This window comes from Simochromis diagramma, unplaced genomic scaffold (genome assembly GCF_900408965.1).
Source record: "Simochromis diagramma unplaced genomic scaffold, fSimDia1.1 OVJJ01000602.1, whole genome shotgun sequence".
In the NCBI taxonomy this organism is placed as follows: Eukaryota; Metazoa; Chordata; class Actinopteri; order Cichliformes; family Cichlidae; genus Simochromis; species Simochromis diagramma.
This window is the reverse complement of record NW_024387040.1, coordinates 5,937,411-5,955,716: the sequence shown is the minus strand read 5'-3', so window position 1 is coordinate 5,955,716 and position 18,306 is coordinate 5,937,411. Positions and strand designations below refer to the sequence as shown.

At 40.6% G+C, this 18,306-nt stretch overlaps 1 protein-coding gene across 2 annotated transcripts; it reads left to right on the top strand.

Annotated features, from left to right (window-relative positions):
• The first annotated feature begins 3,921 nt into the window (after window positions 1-3,921).
• On the top strand, window positions 3,922-18,200 carry plcd1a (phospholipase C, delta 1a). Of its 2 annotated transcripts, none has more exons than XM_040043953.1 (15): window positions 3,922-4,095; window positions 7,400-7,558; window positions 11,707-11,935; window positions 12,020-12,149; window positions 12,254-12,482; window positions 12,602-12,803; window positions 13,147-13,291; window positions 13,438-13,590; window positions 15,275-15,424; window positions 15,516-15,672; window positions 15,757-15,873; window positions 15,966-16,144; window positions 16,703-16,838; window positions 16,933-17,082; window positions 17,493-18,200. In XM_040043953.1, exons 1-15 carry the CDS (start codon window positions 4,065-4,067, stop codon window positions 17,582-17,584), a joined length of 2,259 nt encoding a protein of 752 aa, XP_039899887.1. In that variant the 5' UTR covers window positions 3,922-4,064; the 3' UTR covers window positions 17,585-18,200. The 2 variants fall into 2 exon arrangements, with proteins under 2 accessions (XP_039899887.1, XP_039899886.1); XM_040043952.1 differs by lacking the exon at window positions 3,922-4,095 and adding an exon at window positions 5,010-5,497.
• The last annotated feature ends 106 nt before the right edge of the window (window positions 18,201-18,306 follow it).

Below are 18,306 nucleotides of genomic sequence, written 5' to 3'. Positions count from 1 at the left end.
GTCAGTGCAGGGGCGGATCTAGAGAAATTTTCTTGTGGTGGCATGGAAATCAAATGAGGTGGAAAAATCAAAGCGTTTTTTAAACACATAATATAATCTATAACTTAATTATTTTCTGTATCCCACATAATTAAACATCTCAGTTACAAAAAATAATAAATAAATATGTATCCCAATAAGTATAAAATCCAGAAAGCTACACAACATGGGGCGATTCATTTACAAACACAAGTCTAACTTAGGTTTCACACTGTTTTCTGTTAGAAAAATTCAAATTGTTGCTTACATTTACACAAAATGTCAGAAATCTGCACTGTCATGAACAAATGTTTTTCATCATTTGCTGGGCTGAGGTCTTTTGCACCTGCAAATTGTCTTATTTCATTAATAACCTCACTGGCACACAACAAAACAGCAAATACATTACACACTGACTATGTCTGTGAAGGTTCTCAGTCATCCAGTCTTCAAGCAACTTAAAGAAGCTTCTTAGACTACACACTGACTACACAAGACAACACAATGTACTAACTACACACTCCCAACACAACTCCACAGCTATCTATCATTTCAAAACTCTCTCACTCGTTAGCTCTTGTTGCCCAAACTCCCCAAACTTTCCCCTCTTCCTCAACAACCAAATCTCGCATTTTGCCATTTTTTTTAACAGGTCGACATGGTACATTTTTCCACCAATAGGAAAGAGGTGGCTTTTTTTCTTTCTTTACTTTTTTTTAACCGCTTATAAAAAAATTAATCATTGCTCTGGATTTAGTGGCCTGTCATTAAAATTTTAAAACTGATGTACTTTGAAGTAAGAACTTTCAACACGAGATAAAATAGAGACTCAGGGTGGCTGCAGCTTGTTGCTATGTCAGCTTCACATGTCGGTCATGTGATTTGGAGTTGCAGCACACAGAGGGTTAATAACACTCACTCACAACACTCATAACACCATTTGTTAATGGTGGAAGGGGGGTACAATTATGCAATATATTCAATTTTAGAATGTATATTCAGCTGTAATTGTTGCTGGGCTCAAAGTGTTAATGCTATCTTATTTTAATAAAGAACACTGTCATATGCAAAGCTAAAGTGGCATTAGGAGTATTAAGAGATCATTTTAGGGCAGCACATGCCACCCCATGCCACCTCTCTAGATCCGCCCCTGCATCAGTGTTGATCCTCTTCAGTTTGCTTACCAGTGGGAGTGGAGCATGCCACAAAAGGTGACAACTCATCACAGTTGCTTCATTCCACACTTGTAAAGCAGCAGAGCTCCTTCTGCCTCTAACTGATTCACCCTTTCAGCCACGAACAACACTTCAGGATAGTAAACTCTGTCCAATGTAATTGGGATAGAGTTTACTATTAAATTTCTCTGAAACCATACAATTCATTGGGCTGTGAGCTGGAAGGGTAAGTGAGGGTAAACTACAGTAAGAATCCAGTGAAATATTTGTGCCACCCTTTGCAGTTTTAGTTTAAAGCCGGGACCGGGATAGCTCAGTAGATAGCATGGTCGCCCCACGATCTGAAGGACAGGGATTCGGTTCCACTGAACAGCTACGCTGAGGTACCCCCCGAGGAAGGTACCATCCCTACACACTGCTCCCCGGACGCCTGGTTAGTGGCTGCCCACCGCTTCACTGAGTGAATGGATTAAATGCAGAGAGAGTAATTTCCCCACGGGGATCAATAAAATATACCTCATTATTATTAATATCAGTTCAAAGTTGAGAATATTCAAAGCACAGTACTGTAATTTTCTCAGAAATCATACAGTTCTTTGGGCTGTGAGCCAGAGGAGGAAGAGTGAGGGTGATCCAGAGTAAGAATCCAGTGAAATATTTGCGTCACCTTTAACAGTTTTCCTGTAATAAAAAAACAAACAAACAAACAAAAAACCCCACACATAATCAAAAATACAGTGCAGCAATTTTACTTAGTTGGGGATCAGGTCAGGGTGAAGAGGAATGTACAGTATAGTGAGAAGATATTGCTTTGGAAATATATTATCAACTCTTACAGGATATATAAACGTGTTGTTGTTGTTTTTAAATTTCCAATGCATAGTGCAGGAATCAGAAATTAATTTATATTATATATATCAACTGCTAATACTTCAAAACTTGAAGTTGGATTGAGAGGTAAAATAGTGAAAATGGCAGGATACAGAAGACTCTGTGTTTCTAAGGCAGTCGGCACCCGTACCGTAACATGCGTAAGAAAAGTGCAACAACATTGTGTTTGCGGCTGGGGGTGCGGCTAGCTTGACGGTGACTTTGCATATGAAGGCTCACTTGACCGCAGTCCCTTTAGGGGATGCCAGAGCATATTATCTGCCTCCATCTCGCCCTATCCTTAGCATCTTCCTCTGTGACACCTGAACCTGCGTCAGGTGTCAGGTGTCTTCACTACATCCATCTTGTAAACCTGCCCTTTCACTTCTGTTTCAAATCACCCCTGACAATCACTCACTCCACCCTGGCTACATTTTCTTCTCCACCTCTCTTGAGCAATGTCAGTTGCTTTGGATGACTGACCGAAGCAACTTAAAGTGTGAAGCTCATCATTTTTAAACTCAAAGAGTCTAAGCAGTAGTTTCCAGATGACAGGACTCTTTCAGCGTTTGATAAAGTTGAATGAATTTGATAAAATCCCTCTTATTTTCTGTTGGCTCTGATACAGTGAACAGTCTGAGACAATAAACCACCCGATGAAACCAGATATACCCAAAACACAACAAGCACATACCACACTATCATATTGTCTCTTCTGTACACATGCAATTAGTTTTCCAAGAAACTTCGTAGGAAAAAAAAAGCTGTCTGTCATTGTGCAACGTGGGAAGATAAAAAAACAAACAGGTTTTAGCTGTTTGTGTAATGCAAGCTGCATTTCAAAGCATTAAAGTGTGGGCATGCGTCTGTGTCACTCGAAATAGCTGCTGCACCAAGCAGTATTATTTAAACACATTTGAAAGTCGTTTGAGTTGAAGAGGCCAACGATTCCAGAACAAAATCTTTCACTGTGTCGATCAGCTCATATGGTGCTCAAGTGGGATTGTCAAAGGGCCAATTGTGAGGCTGGCTTTGTACCTCCTTGTGGTTTGTCAGGCATTTTTTTTTTTTTGCCCACAAGACATGCTCGAACACAAGGGCTCACAGGCCAGAGAAAACAGGGAGACTCTCATAATAAAGCGGCACAAAGAGAGATCTGTCAACAACTAAAAGGAGTCTGTGCAACAAGCAAACACTATTTACCTATGTTTCAAAGCAAAGCATCCACATTAAGTGACACACACACACAAGCAAACACACACACACACACCCAAACCCCCACACACAATTGATCAGGAGCATTCTTGCGTGCACAAGAGATTGACTCTGTGAGAATGAAAATCTGGTTCTGCTTGTTTTTCTTTTTCCACTGCTCAACCTGTTTCTTTAGAGCAGTTCTCGTTGTGTGTTGAGGTCAGAAGGCTTTAGAGTGAGATTTCGAGATCAGATGTGTTTTTAAAAAGAAAACCGAAGTGACGATGACATGGAGGTGGTATGCTGTGGAGTAATGACAACACTAACCCTACAGTGCAAAGAGGTATAGGCTAAAGCACGAGGGCTTTAAATGGCAGTTCTGTACCAGACTGGGGCAAAACCCTGAATAAATCACATCACACTTTGGGTGCCAGAATGGCACAAATAACGCACAATGGCAATCAGGTCGATGCTGCTACATTATAAAACTATCTGGAGGTTTAAGTTTGACTTTATGAAAACAAAATTAGTATTTCTTTCCACATGTGTAATTTTCACTGTAAGAAGACATAAGAATATTCACAGTGCTTTACTTGTCCGACCGGTGTTGCAGTGGGTGTGGAATCGAAAGCACGCAAGAGCGTCCCAAGTGGGTTGGCATTCACTGCACACTGTGTGGAGGGCACCGCGGACAGGATTTATTCCTCCACAGGGCAAAAAGATACGTTTTATGCCCAGGATAGCTCCTGTTATTCAGCCCGGGAACTGCTGCACTGCACATGGTGATTTCTATTAGCTGATATAAAAATGGACCTCAATGGCACATCCAGCAAACTTGGTGAGTTGCTCAAAAATCTGTGCGTGTGAGCGCACTGATTTAGTCTACTTGTACTAAAAAGCGCACGTTTTTTAATGTGTTTGATTTATCGATTTTGTGCCAGTTAGAGCACTATTAAGCAAGCTTCACCAAACCCATGTTTGTTTTTGATGTTTGAATGAAAGTTGGGTCTGTTTTCTTTTTTCTCTCCTCAATAAATAACAACGTCTCCTGTCTAATGTCTAAAATTGAGACAAAAATAACAAATATTAATCAACAGGAGCTTTTAATACTTATACATATATATCATAAAATAAAAAAAGGAGCCAGTGCTTCTAAACAAAAAAACATTGTGGTTTCTTGGTTAGAGAAATGCTTCACAATTTCTCACGTTCCTTGGTTGCTTTCTGTTGGTTTTCTTTCAACGCACATTTGCCATCCAAAACACTGAGGTGTGCTCCTGGTTTTGGCATCGTGAATGTTTCTGTTACCACGACAATGACACGTTTCATCGAGCTGAACGAATAATATTGAATGTATTGCAGGTGTTACGTTTCATCTAATTTTTCACTTTGCTTTCTAACCACACCCAGAGATCGTTGATCAGGTAGCACAGGTTTTTATCGATGAGCTGCAGTTCTTATACATCCTTGTGGATATTAAAACATCCCTCGCTCTTTAAATATCCTATTTAAATTTGCAATTTTTTAAACTACAGGCCAATCCGCTTTTCCCTTACGATGGCGCTGTTTCACATCTCATTACTAAAATGGTTATTACGTAAAATATTCATAAACGTATAGATTTATAACAATTCTTTTATTTGTGTTTGGAAGCAGCTAGCAGCCCGTCAAGACATGAAAATAGTGATGTGTAAAACGCGTACTGCTTTTTTTTTTTTTACATAGAAATTTATTTAAAGGCATATTGTAACCTTTTACCTCTGTATAAGCAACCGCAAAATTCTTCTTTAAGCGCACAAGACCTTTTATTATTGCAGACAAACCTCACTCTGTGAGAGTGATGGCCCACTTAAGTCAGTCAGATGTGTTTCCGACCATTAGAAGTTTTTAAAAAGTTTATCACTAAGATTACAGGTTAGGTGAGAGCAGACTCACACCCTCATAGCGCTGAACGGTTCCTTCAGAGTGTGCAAACAAGGACAGGTAAGCAAAGTTACTGCAGCTCTAACACAGAAACAGAATATTTTTGGGACCCGCCCCATGAGGGGAGATCTACGTGTTGCTTCTCTTTAACGCCGAGCATCGACCCGACCGGCCAGTCTCTTTATCCCACCGGGGTAAACAAGAACGTTTATCCGAGATGTCTTGTTTTCATAAACGGCCAAAAAGGACAAAATCCGAGGAACAAGCATTTCTGGAACACCTGAAAAAAGTTGCGAAGGAGAACGGAAAACGCCTGGGTGAGTCCTCCAAAGGTGCAAACGCGCTTGAGACGCCTTCGACTGTTTTGCCAACATTGGCAGGCGCGTGCGCGTAATGTTTGGATAACATGGATTTTGCGAAACTTTATATCTTCAAATAAGAGGAAAAAAATCACCAATCACGTGCAGCCTTGGACGATAAATGTTTCTGTCGTGACGTTGAGAATAAACATATGGTTTGTGTTTTGATCCGTGCACTCTAACGCTTTATGGTAGCTTCCTCGTTGCCTGGAGCGGTAAATTCTTTGACGTTAGGGAAGTTGCAGCGTAAGGGTCTGTGTGATGGAGCTGAAAACGAGGTGACAAATGAGACTACAGACACAGGATGTGCTAAACTTCAATAAGACTTCGTGAGCTGAGGGGAAAACCTCTGCGGTGTTCGATTCTCGGGTTTCTGTCTCTTATTGTTTCCCCTTCTAGACAGCATAGTTTCCTGGGTATTAGTCATCTGCACAGAGGAGGGCAGCACAGTATTTATATCTAAATTTCTTTCCATTTTATTGTGTCATTTATAACACAGTCGTAATCTAACAACACTGCATTCCTGTTAAGCAATTAAAAACCATGTTCTACACGTGTTTTTGTAAGAAAATATAATTGTTTGAAATAGTCACATTCCCTACTCAGGTCACATGACATTGTGCTGTGTGGGAATGGTTTTCCACTGTGACAAAGACTCACTTTTTGATCGTCAAACTAGTCTTTTTATTTATGGCAAGGGGGTTGTTTGGCATCCAAACATATGACGTGAACTTGTGCCATCACGCCTCCCTCTCACTTCACAGTTCTTGGAATTTTCTTGTGCTAGCTTGTGTAATTGGCTGCACACAGTAAAGAGCTCTTCCCATCTGAAACTGATTAATTTGCTTAAAAAAAATGCAAACAGAGAAGTTTGATGCGTAAGGAACATGTCAGCGCCTGCTTTCGTAACATGAAGCTGTTGGATGACTGAAAGCGGGCTGCTCTTCTTCACAGTGAAGTAGATCACAAGAAAAGGGGCTTGACAAACACGTAGAAGGTGCTCAGAGCAAAGCCTCCAACAGAAAGCCTGACTGGGCAGGGGTGGTGCAGCGCTGGCCAGTCCTCCTCCCTGGCTGCAGAGAGGCCAGAGACTCATAAACAGCCTCTGTGGGCTTGTGGTGTGATCTGGGCGAAAAAGAAATGTCTGTTATGCTGCGATCCTGCCCACAGCCATAAAAACACTCCCTTCTGAGTCGTATTTAATGTGTTATCCTCAAATGCCCTTTGTTTACTTAGAAAGTGTTGCATATTCTCAGTCTCAGCTAGAGAGAATTTTATAATTCATAAAGCTGTGTGAAACAAACACTTTTACACTGATAAACGCCAGCACTGATTAACAAATATGCTTTGAGTCATTCATTCGGATGATAGCACACACCCTTCCCAGAATGCAACACTCAGAAAATTGCTGCACCTGAATGATAGGCTATTGTCTCTACTTGTCTGAAATGTTGTGATACACTGCACTGTACTACAGTACGACAGGTGTGCTGGGGATAAAAAAGACACAGGACTGCACATAGCTTAGATTTTATTCTAGATATAGATGGTTCCAAAAGTCTTTGTTGGTACTCGTGTATGACAGCCATATGGGACCTATAAATTAATTTAAGGTGTAACTAATAATGCTTATCTTCATTTTCTGTCACATATACTGTTAAACTGGTGCATCCTCATATTAAACATGGCTAAAATTGCAAGTATTGATAGCATATTGATCAGTTTTATTTAGAACATTTATTTACTTCTGCTATTAATGCTCAGTTTATTGCAATATCTAACCAAGTGTACTTTATGTATATTTTAAAATACAGAAGGCAGAAACTTGCGTGACTGCTCCTTTTGTCCTCACACCCACAGGTTTGGAGGGAGATTCAGATCTCCAGTTCTTGTTGTTGGGAGGAAAACTGGTCAAGGTTCGCTCAAAATCCTGGAAGCATGGCCGCTACTTCAAACTGGAGGAAGACTGCCAGACCTTTTCGCATGAGTCGAAAAAAGCATTCAAGCAAAACCACACCTGTGAGTGTAACCTCTGTGCCTACTTTATTATATATGTTTGTATATTTACATGCCCAGCGTTCCATCCAGCCAGCCATTGTCTTCCACATATCCCGGACAGGCCTCCAGTCTGTTGCAGGTCCATGTACAAGTTCTGTGTTCCATTTAAATTATTTTAGTCTGATGAGAACATCTACCTTTTTGACCCGCAGACCGCTCTTCTATTATTCTGTCTGCTAAGAGCTCTCCTTTCAGATCTTAACAAAAGCGTATTCTCTTACAGCACACACACACACAAGCACGCCCTCATATGACAATAGTAGTGAATATGTGTGAAAACAGCTCCATGCTGATAGGTACTGTGGTGTGGCGAAAGCCGGACTGGGAAATGCTAGTGTGACTCCCAACTGTATGTTTGTCTGTGTGTGTTAGAGAGACTATTTTCCTTAGGTTTTCGGTTCAGTGAGCCACTGTCTGGCTGTGAATGTACAGCATGTGTGCATCCACTGGGACTCAGGTAGCTCAGGTTTCCGAGCTCACCTCTGCCCTGCACTTGAGCCTTGAACAAACACTGAGAATAATGACTCTAATATTCTCTTTACAAACACGATGTTTTCTAACGTTACCAAGCTTTCTTACAGATGGGCCTACACAGGAATTTCTTTGTTTGCGGAAATAAGCTGCTATTTTATTGCTTTCCTGTGGGCTCCAGCTGCATTTACCAGTCAGCTCTAAAGCGCTTTGATTAAAATAGAGGAGATTGTGGGAGGACAGCATGTATTGTTTTTTTTTTACCATATTTTTCATGAGAGCATCTGCTGCTGTGCTTTACTCAAGTCAAATTTGTCAGCTTGAAAAGCTGGCTTAGCCTACTTATGTCACTGACAGCATAGCTTAGTTTGGGCAATTTAACGAGGTTTTAATCCATCTATTGATCCATCCACTGATCCACTCAATAACTGATCCATTAATCTATCAATCGATTATTTTGTGCGTATCCTTCCTCCTAGGGGAGCTTTCCCAGGCCAGATGAGATATATAATCGCTCTAGTGGATTCTGGGTTCCACCCTGGGTTTTCCTTCCAGTTGGGAAAGCCTGGAAAACCTCCAAAGCAAACTGCCCATGAGACATCCTAATTAGATGCCCAAACTGGTATTTAACAGCTGTACTCAAAGCTCCCTCTGGATGTTCAAGGTCCTTACTCTTTCTAATGTGGATTCCAGCCACCCTAAGAAGGAAACTCATTGTATTATGACCTTTTTCTAATAATTACAGGTGAGCACTGGAACATAGAGTGACTGTCATTCAAAGTTGTTCTTTTTGTTTTGTTTGTTCGCTCACTGGCACGGCTATCTAACCCTTAACTCAAACTTCCCTTTGAGGAAAAGACTGTTAGAAACAACAGAGTGAACTTTCGTCAGGCCTTCACAAAACTCTCTTTGTGTAAACATTTCATGTGGTATTCGAACAATGTCTGCGTGACACGGATAACACGACTTGGACATTGTGGCAAGTCTCTCCAGATGGGATTCCCTGAAATTGGTCCAAATTCACAACCTCTGTTTTGTTGGAGATAATGTGCATGCACAGATCAACCAAACACTCCCTTTTCTGCTGAGTGCTTTTAAGGTATTTTAGTCATCCAGCAATCAGCTGAGGCAGGGCTTGGAAAACATGGGTGTGTTTCACTCCACTGCCCCCTCAATGTGTTGTTTTTGTTTTTACCTATTTTGAACTTTAGATTCCTTCAAAGTAGAATGAAGGAATCTAAATCTCTAACTTTGGGATGCAGGGAGTAGATGTGGAGTGATTGTGGCCCAGCCATAATATATGGCCTCATGGCTAAGCCTGGAGTCTTTTGCTGTTTTGTTACAAGGGCCTGTGCTGCTGTGTAGTGCAATGACATCACACGCGGCAGTGCATGCTCTTCCGTACATTAAGGCCAGCTCTATTGCACAACAATAGAGCTGGCCTCCGATGCATTGGCTGCATCAGTGTGCAGTGACCTTTTGTGTATGTATGTTGTCTTTGTATGGGTGATATAGATAAACATTTTAGTCCGAGACACTTTGATTGTATGGGTGCATGTGTTTGAAAAGAGGTTCAGGAGAGGTCAGATTGTGTAAAAATGTTTTAAAGTGCAGTAAAGTCAAAATCAAATCTGGAGTGGGTTTGTGTTGCAAAAGAATTCAGGTTTACAGGAGATAACAACAAAAATGTTGGAGAACCCATCTGTTAGGCCTAAAAACGACTCTTAAACATTAAGACTGTTTGGGTAAAATGGCTCAATCTGGTTTATTATAAACATGATTTAGTAGCATGTCTGACAGCAGGACATTCATGAAGACTTGCTGTTGCAATGTTGTAAATAGTCTATTACAGATTAATCTGCATAAATCATTTTTTTTCATCCTAGCAAGTATTTAAAGGATTATCTGTAATGAAATTATTGCCCAACTCAACTTGGTTGACCATTTTAGCGTCTTTTACCTAATTTTTTGCTTTTATGGCCTACAGTGTTGAGTCAAGAGCTCTGTTTTCAGCAGGATTCATCTGTTTCCACAGAAAAGCTCTGATAAGCCAACTGTTTACACACTGTCTAGTACCAAAAAAAGATAGTGACTAGCTCGTGAACATGGTGCAGCATTTAGCTGCTTTCAAGAGTTTGTGAAGGCCATTGGCTAAGCCTTTATAGTGATCAAAAATATAACAAAAATGTTATGATAGTTTTGATGTCCTGTAAATAGACAATGCTTGCTAAAAAAGCAACGGTAGCACTTTCTTGGTACCACATTATGCATTTTTTACACACATAAATGATCAAAAAGTCAGCCTTTGATTCATAAATGTTGTCGGGGTCCCACCAGTGCATGCAGAAAGTTGCCTGGAAGACGTAAGTTTTGTGCTGCAGATTTGTGAGTGAAGGCAACAGATGTGGCGTGCTGAGACAAAAGCCTTCCTGTAGATAAGATAGAAAAACAGTTTCAGTTGTAACCACTGGGACAAAAAAGTCGGCCGCCACAAGATATGGACTTATCTTAGGAAAGACTGTGTGTCAAGGGATAATAATGGCTGAATGCTACCATCCTGATAGCTGTTGTTAATGCCAGAAATAAAAGACGTTACATTTTAGACAACATAGCAGTTAATAATAATAATAATAATAATAATAATGGATTGGATTTATATAGCGCTTTTCAAGGCACCCAAAGCGCTTTACAATACCACTATTCATTCACTCTCACATTCATACACTGGTGGAGGCAGCTACAGTTGTAGCTACAGCTGCCCTGGGGCAGACTGACAGAAGTGAGGCTGCCATATCGCGCCATCGGCCCCTCTGGCCAACACCAGTAGGCAAGTAGGGTAAAGTGTCTTGCCCAAGGACACAACGACCAGGACAGAGAGCCCAGGGATCGAACCGGCGACCTTCCGGTTACAGATGAATGAATATATTAAAATAATCACAATTTGCTTTTTATGATATAGATTAGAGGTGTCATACCTGAATTTTTAAAAATATTTTGCTTTTTCACTTTTCCTCAGTCCACTCCTTGTACACGATGATTGTTTTCAAATAACTTTTCCCAACAAGCTACTAGCTAAAAACCTGGCATGGTGTGCAGTGTGTCCTTAAAAAATTTGAGGAACTGGAGCAGTTCGAGCAGTGACTTTGAGGATCTTGTTAAAATTAATTATGCATGGAGAAAAGTACAGTGAGATTTTAACCCACCGTGCAATACCTAAAAAACTATCTACTGCAGATGAAAAGTGTCCAAAAAGCAGGTTATTAAGAAAGAGGAAAAAATTTTGTTTGGAGCTACATTTCAGCCAGTGGTCATGTCAGATTTTGATCTGCAAAGCATCTGAATGGCAATGGCTTCATTTTTTTTTTATCATGGCAGTGATCCCAAACACTTTGCCAATCTATTAAAGCATACCTGGATAGAAAATAACAAACTGGAACACTAACAGTCATGGATTGGCCTCTCCAGAGCAACATTCTCCTCAACATTACTGAAGCAGTGTGGGATCGTCTTGATAGAGGCTGTATTGAAGAATACAGATGGGCTTACCAAATATTGACTTTGAGGCTATTAAAACACTAACCTTCAGTGATTTCTCAGGGCCACACTTTCTAACAAACACCCCTTCGCTCTCCAAACAGTCTCCATTGATGACATTGAATCGGTTCGAAAGGGCCGCCACTCTGAGGGCCTTAAAAAATACACCGATGCCAGCGTTGAAGACCTCTGCTTCTCCATCATCTTCAAGGGGCGCAAGAAGAATCTCGACCTGATGGCAGAATCTCCGGAAGATGTAAATAAGTGGGTCAGCAGCCTGGAGAAGGTCGTCAACAACATGCACAACCTCAGTAACCAGAAGAAGAGCGAACAGTATCCTTAGCAAACTCCTAAATAGAGAAATGCGTTTGCATGTTTTTGTGCGTAATACATCAAATCCTTACATCTGAATGCCAGCTGGATATTCAGCTGCATACGTAAGGCTGACAAGAATGGCGACAACATGATGACACTAAAGGAGGTGAAACACTTCTTGAGGCAGATCAATGTTGAGGTTGATGATTCATACGCAGCGGACCTTTTTAAGGTGAGACCTTGTCAGAAAATTACAAAATATATCTTTGAAATTCACTGTTAATCTTTCATAAAATGTTAGATCTGGTTAAATAATTCACTGATTGTGTTGCACAGAAATGTGACACATCCAATTCAGGCACCCTGGAAGGCGAAGAGATCAGGCAATTCTACGACATGCTGACCCACCGTGAGGAGATTGATGTCATTTATGGGAAATATGCTCAAACAGAGGGTCAGATGAGCGACAGAGACCTGCTGAACTTTCTGCTGAACGAGCAGCGGGAGCAGGTGACTGCAGAGGACGCCCACAGGCTGATTGAGAAATATGAAGTGGATAAAACAGGTAGACTTACTCTGGACACCAGGGAATGATAAAATTATAGTAACCATATTCTTAAAGCTTTAACTCAACTGTGTTGTACGCAATTTTCCACTCAACACTTTCATCCATTTGTGTCACAGCAAAGCAGAACAATCGCATGACCAAAGATGGCTTCCTGATGTACCTGCAGCAGGACGACGGCTGTATTTTGAACCCAGCCCACAGATCTGTGTATCAGGACATGAACCAGCCCCTCAACCATTACTACATCTCCTCCTCACACAACACATACCTGATGGCAGACCAACTCAAAGGGCCAAGCAGCACAGAAGCCTACATAAAGTAAATTTTGCAGAATTACTTTTATACCGACAGCATTAAACAAAGGTGAAATAGAAGCATGGAATAAATGTGCTACTTTGGATAGATGTTTTTTATCATATTAATGGCTTATTTTTTAAAAATATGCATCAGCCTCCAGGTAGACTGAACTGAAGTTCTGCCATGCCTGTTTTAGACCACCCTAGTAGTTCCTAGGCCTTTATAAAATACTGTTTTGGGATCCAGGAGTTTTTGGTGGAACAGAAGTCACAGCGCAGGAATCTCTCTATTTTCACAGGCAAAGTTCATGAGTTTCAGGGATGTAAAATCACTAATTGGTCATGAATGTTTTCTTTGCTTGCAGAGCGCTGATGAAGAGTTGCCGATGCGTGGAGCTGGACTGTTGGGACGGGCCTAATGGAGAACCTGTTATTTACCATGGCCATACGCTCACATCCAAAGTGCTCTTCAAAGATGTTATCAAAGCCATCAAAGACTACGCCTTCAAAGTACGTGAGATATTCACTGACTTTGGATGTTTTACTCTGCCTATGTTGGAGACCGCATTGAATTCCCAGCCCTTTCCTCGCCTTAACACATTAGAAACTGGAAAAGGTCTGAAGTTCACCTTCACATTGTTCCCTTTGTTTTCCAGACTTCCCAGTACCCAGTGATTCTGTCTCTGGAGAACCATTGTACAGTTGAGCAACAGAAGCTTATGGCCCGTCATTTGGTCTTCTTCCTGGGTGACGCTCTGGTCAAAAAGCCTCTGGGTGACACCATGCCAACTAACTTCCCATCACCTGAGGTGTGGAACCCATTATCTGTATTCAATGACATACGATATATCATCTTGGGATCCTTACCCTAATAAAAAAAAATCACCAAAGGAAGACCACCCCTTAACATTTTCATTCCTAACACGCTACTGTGCCAGATTTCTCACTTTGCTGTTTTCCTTAACGTGACCCAAGTTTTGTTTAGGAAACAAAGCTAATGTGATACAAGACATCATCGATCTATAGCCTCAGATAAAGCTTGTCTCGCTTTGCACCTACTGAGTAGCTAATGATTTGCTGTAACAGCTGAGTGAGTGTGTTTGAGACAACACCTTGTTTGATAACAGAGACTTCTAGTGAACAGAATTTAGTCTCCAAATACAATACAATACAATAATAAATGCTAGAAACAGATTTACATGTCATACATGAAATAAGTGTTGATCACCTACAACCCAGCCACAATGCTGATTCCCACTGACTGGGTTCTTATGTGTATAGAGCTCACCTGTCCACAGAAACAATTTTTTTCCATTCCAACCTCTCCACAGGAGAAATGGTGACTATGATCTAGAGAACACCATCCCCACAGTCAAGCAAGGAGGTGGAAGCTTTATGTTTGGGGCTGTTTTTCTGCTAAGGGTACAGAATGACTTCACTTCACTGAGGGGCCAATGGACAGAGCCATATATCATTAAATCTTGGATGACAACCTCCTTCCCTGAATATTTATAAAAAAATATATATAAGGATGGGTCTTCCGGAATGACCCAGCATTCAAATCAGTGACCAAAACCATTATGTCAAGGCAACAAATAAGTGGCTAAAGAATAAGCACATTAGCTCACGGAGAGGCCTACCCAGTCTCCAGACCTCAGTCCTTCAGAAAAGCTGGAGAGGGAGCTGAAAATTTGAGTTGCCAAAAAGCTAAAATTTCAGGTAAGAAAATCCCCAAAAGTGGGCGTAGGGTTTTCAGTGCGAGAAACGTTTTGTCACTCATTGGGAGTGGGAGACAAGAAAATCCAGATAACCAAAATAAACTTTTTGGGAAGAAAGCTAAAAGATTTAGAGCGTGTTTGTAAAGATGAATGCCAAAACCCCTGCTGAGATATGTGCAAACCTGGTGACCAACTACAAGAACCTAAGTACTAAGTCGTGTTTTGGTTGAGGATAAAAAGGGATTAAAAACATCCCTCAATGACGGCTGAATCAGTTTCTAACTTCTGCTTATTGTACTTTTTCTGGATTTTTTAAATAACAGTCTGTCCCTTTCCATTAAAAGAAACTAGCATAAAGATTACAGATTGTTCATTTCCTTGTAAGTACGCAAAGTTACAAATTCGGCAGGGGTCTCAAATCATTATTTCCCCCACTTTTATGTGTTACTTTGGGAATTTGCTGCAAAATGATTGGAAGACCTTGACAACTGAAAAAGACAAGAAATAGAGAGAGAGAGAGGAAATAAAAATATTTTAAATTCAGCTCCCATGAAGTGGATGCCTGTGGCATTTTCAGCCTCAACACAAATTTAAGTTATGCTTTAGTCTGTTGGCTGTTTGGAGGGTGACTATCAGGAACGCAGTCTCTGTTGTCACAAAGTTAAATGTGTGCCTTTCTATATTAAGCAAAGCAACTTTGATTTCCAAAGCACAGCACCGTGTGTACCTTAAGTGTTATAAATGACACAACAAAACATTTTGTGTCTCTTTGTAGGCACTTAAGGGAAAGTTCCTCATCAAGGGAAAACGACTGAACAAACTGGATTCGATCTTCACCAATAACAACGTGATAGAGGATGGCACCGTGTCTGAGGAGGACGAAGCTGCAGAGTGTAAGGAGAATAGCCAGAAAGAAAAACCAAAGGTGTGCCAAAGGCTCTTTACTCATTTGCAAGAAATTGAAATAACAATTTTCAGTTTCAGATTTCACGTTTGTCTCTCTGTTCTTGTTTCAGAAATCAAATATCAAACTCGACAAAGAGCTCTCAGACATCGTCATCTACTGTAAGAGCGTGCACTTTAACAGCTTTGAACACGCCAGAGAAAACCAGGCCTTCTATGAAATGTCGTCCTTCAAGGAGAGTAAAGCATTCAACCTGGCTGAGACCTCAGGTAAACGCACGCTGCATTAACTGTATTTTACTGCCATGCTAGAACTCACAGTTTAAAAAAAACATCTGCTTTAACTTGTTGTAGCTACTGCCTTCATGCACCACAACATGGACAAACTCAGCAGGATCTACCCTGCTGGCTCCAGAACCGACTCCTCCAACTATAATCCAGTGCCCATGTGGAACGTTGGCTGCCAGATAGGTGTGCTCCAATACGCAGCAAGCAAACTAACGTAAACCAATTAAAACTAATGAAACAGTTTGACGCTTTTTCCTCTTTGATTTGGTTTTTAGTGGCGTTGAACTTCCAGACTAACTCCAAGGAGATGCACTTAAACCAGGGACGGTTTCTGATGAACGGCTTCTGCGGCTACATCCTGAAACCTGAATTTCAGAGAAGCCTGTCCTCTCAGTTTAACCCCAACGCACTTACCAAAGGGTCGTGGCTGAAGGAGAAGGTCTTTCATGTCATGGTGGGAGTTTTTTCCAGAAAGATAAGCCTATATTAGAGGTTAACGGTGTCCTGTGGAATTTCCTTTTAAAAGAAAACAAAGTTCACAAAGTTTACAGTATGCGTAGTGTCAACTTGCTAATGAGGTTTAATCATTTCCCCTAGCTCTGGCCTAGAAGTTTGAATCCTTTTATCTTTGTTTGCCAGCTTGCAGCTATTTAAATGAATTTTAACACAATCATTGGCTGAATAGTTACTGACATAACCTATCTTGAAAAGAGGAGCTACTTTTAATGTTTTTTAATCCTCAAGTCCTTTTATTACATTTTGTATTATTAGTTATGATCTGCACAGTAGCTAGTAGCACTTAAAATAAAGAAAGTGGATTTTTAGCCTTTTTTAACAACTGATTATGCCACCACTTGATAAACAGATTAATCATCATGCTGGTGGTGAAAGCATCGAAGCGTGCTGTGGAAGCTGGACATCATGCTGTAGATATCTAATCAGATCTGAACGTAGACTGTAGTCGGACTGTCACGTGATTGCGTCTGTGCATTTTTGTCTCACAATTCAACAGGTGATCTCAGCTCAGCAGTTACCTAAAATCAACAAGGAAAAGCAAAAATCCATTGTAGACCCTCTGGTCAAGGTGGAGATCCATGGTGTCCAGGCAGACAATGCCAGCAAGGAAACACATCACATTGAAAATAATGGTGAGCGTTATATGTGCAAGTATAGCATAAGTGCACTTACTTGTCAAACACTTTTTCAAAGAATTTAGAAAAACACAGATATTCGTCCTTGCAGGATTCAACCCTATGTGGAATAAGAAATTCCAGTTTGACATCAGTGTGCCAGAGCTGGCCTTGGTGCGATTTCTGTTGGAGGACCACGACACAGCATCGCAGAACGATTTTATCGGGCAGTACTGTCTGCCACTCACCAGCGTACAGAACGGTAAGAAAGCTCACAGATTTGATGAAGCTAACACGATAAAGCAACGCGACACCAACTCAGAGTTAGCAACAATCTAATTTTCGAAGAGGCCGATGACTGAAATGGTCTGTGCGGTAATTAAAATATCGAAGTGTTAAGACAGTATCCTCTCTTTTCAGTGCTCGCTCACAGCTTTGACTTTCTTTGTGCACTATTATCACATTATTATCTTCTTTAGTTCCACTTTAAACATACTTTTTCTCCCTTATTTAATTCTTCTGTGTGGACCGCAACAACACAGAAATTAAACAGATACAAATTCATGCAAATCATAGCTCAAGTGATTGTTTTGCATCTTTTTTTTGTGCTACGCTTTATGAACCAGCTTCTCATTTTGCTGACAAAGCTCACGCTCGCTTCCTGTTTTCCAGGATATCGCCATGTCCCGGTGCTCAACAAGAGAGGGGACAACATTTCTTCTGCCAGTCTGTTTGTGCACCTCATGCTCCTGGATGCCCAGTAGGCCTGTTTGCAAAAAGAAAACCAAATGGAATTTAAAACCCAGATTTTAAAGCTAAATAACTTGACTCTAATTTTCGTTTTGTTTTTTTTACATACCACAGCTGCTGACTCACACGTGTCTGACACTTTTAGGTCATTGTATAATTTTAGCTTTTTAAAAGCCGGTTTGGTGGAGAGCCTTTAAAGTGACAAAGAAAGAATGAAGTGAATGAGAGGAAAAGTAGCCAACTATATTCACCATTCTCTGGAGAAGTTTAATAATTAATGTGCATTATTATGTGAGTTTTGTGTGAATCCCACCTGAAATATACTAGATTCTCAGCAGCTTTACGGGATAGTCTTATGAGACTTGATTTAAACTTTGTCCATCTTGATGCCATAAGAGTGATAATGACAATGTTGATAGCAAGTGACATAGTATGTCTGTGTGCTTCTGTCCTTTCATTATGAATGCATTATGAATGCTCCCAGCATTGTATATAGAAGATTTTCAAGATGGTGCCTGAAACAAGTTCTAATATTTTGTGTCATGGTTTATTTGTGTCTTCCATTGCTCTACAGCATTTTTACAGTTCACACATTTTTGCACTAGCTCTTGAATTAAACCACTCCCCGAATCCCCGGTCAATGGTTTTCTGTTTATTCACTGCATTTGTGATTCAGATAAAATGCTAGCAAAACATAATCTCAGTATGATCTACATGAAATGAAAAAAAATATACA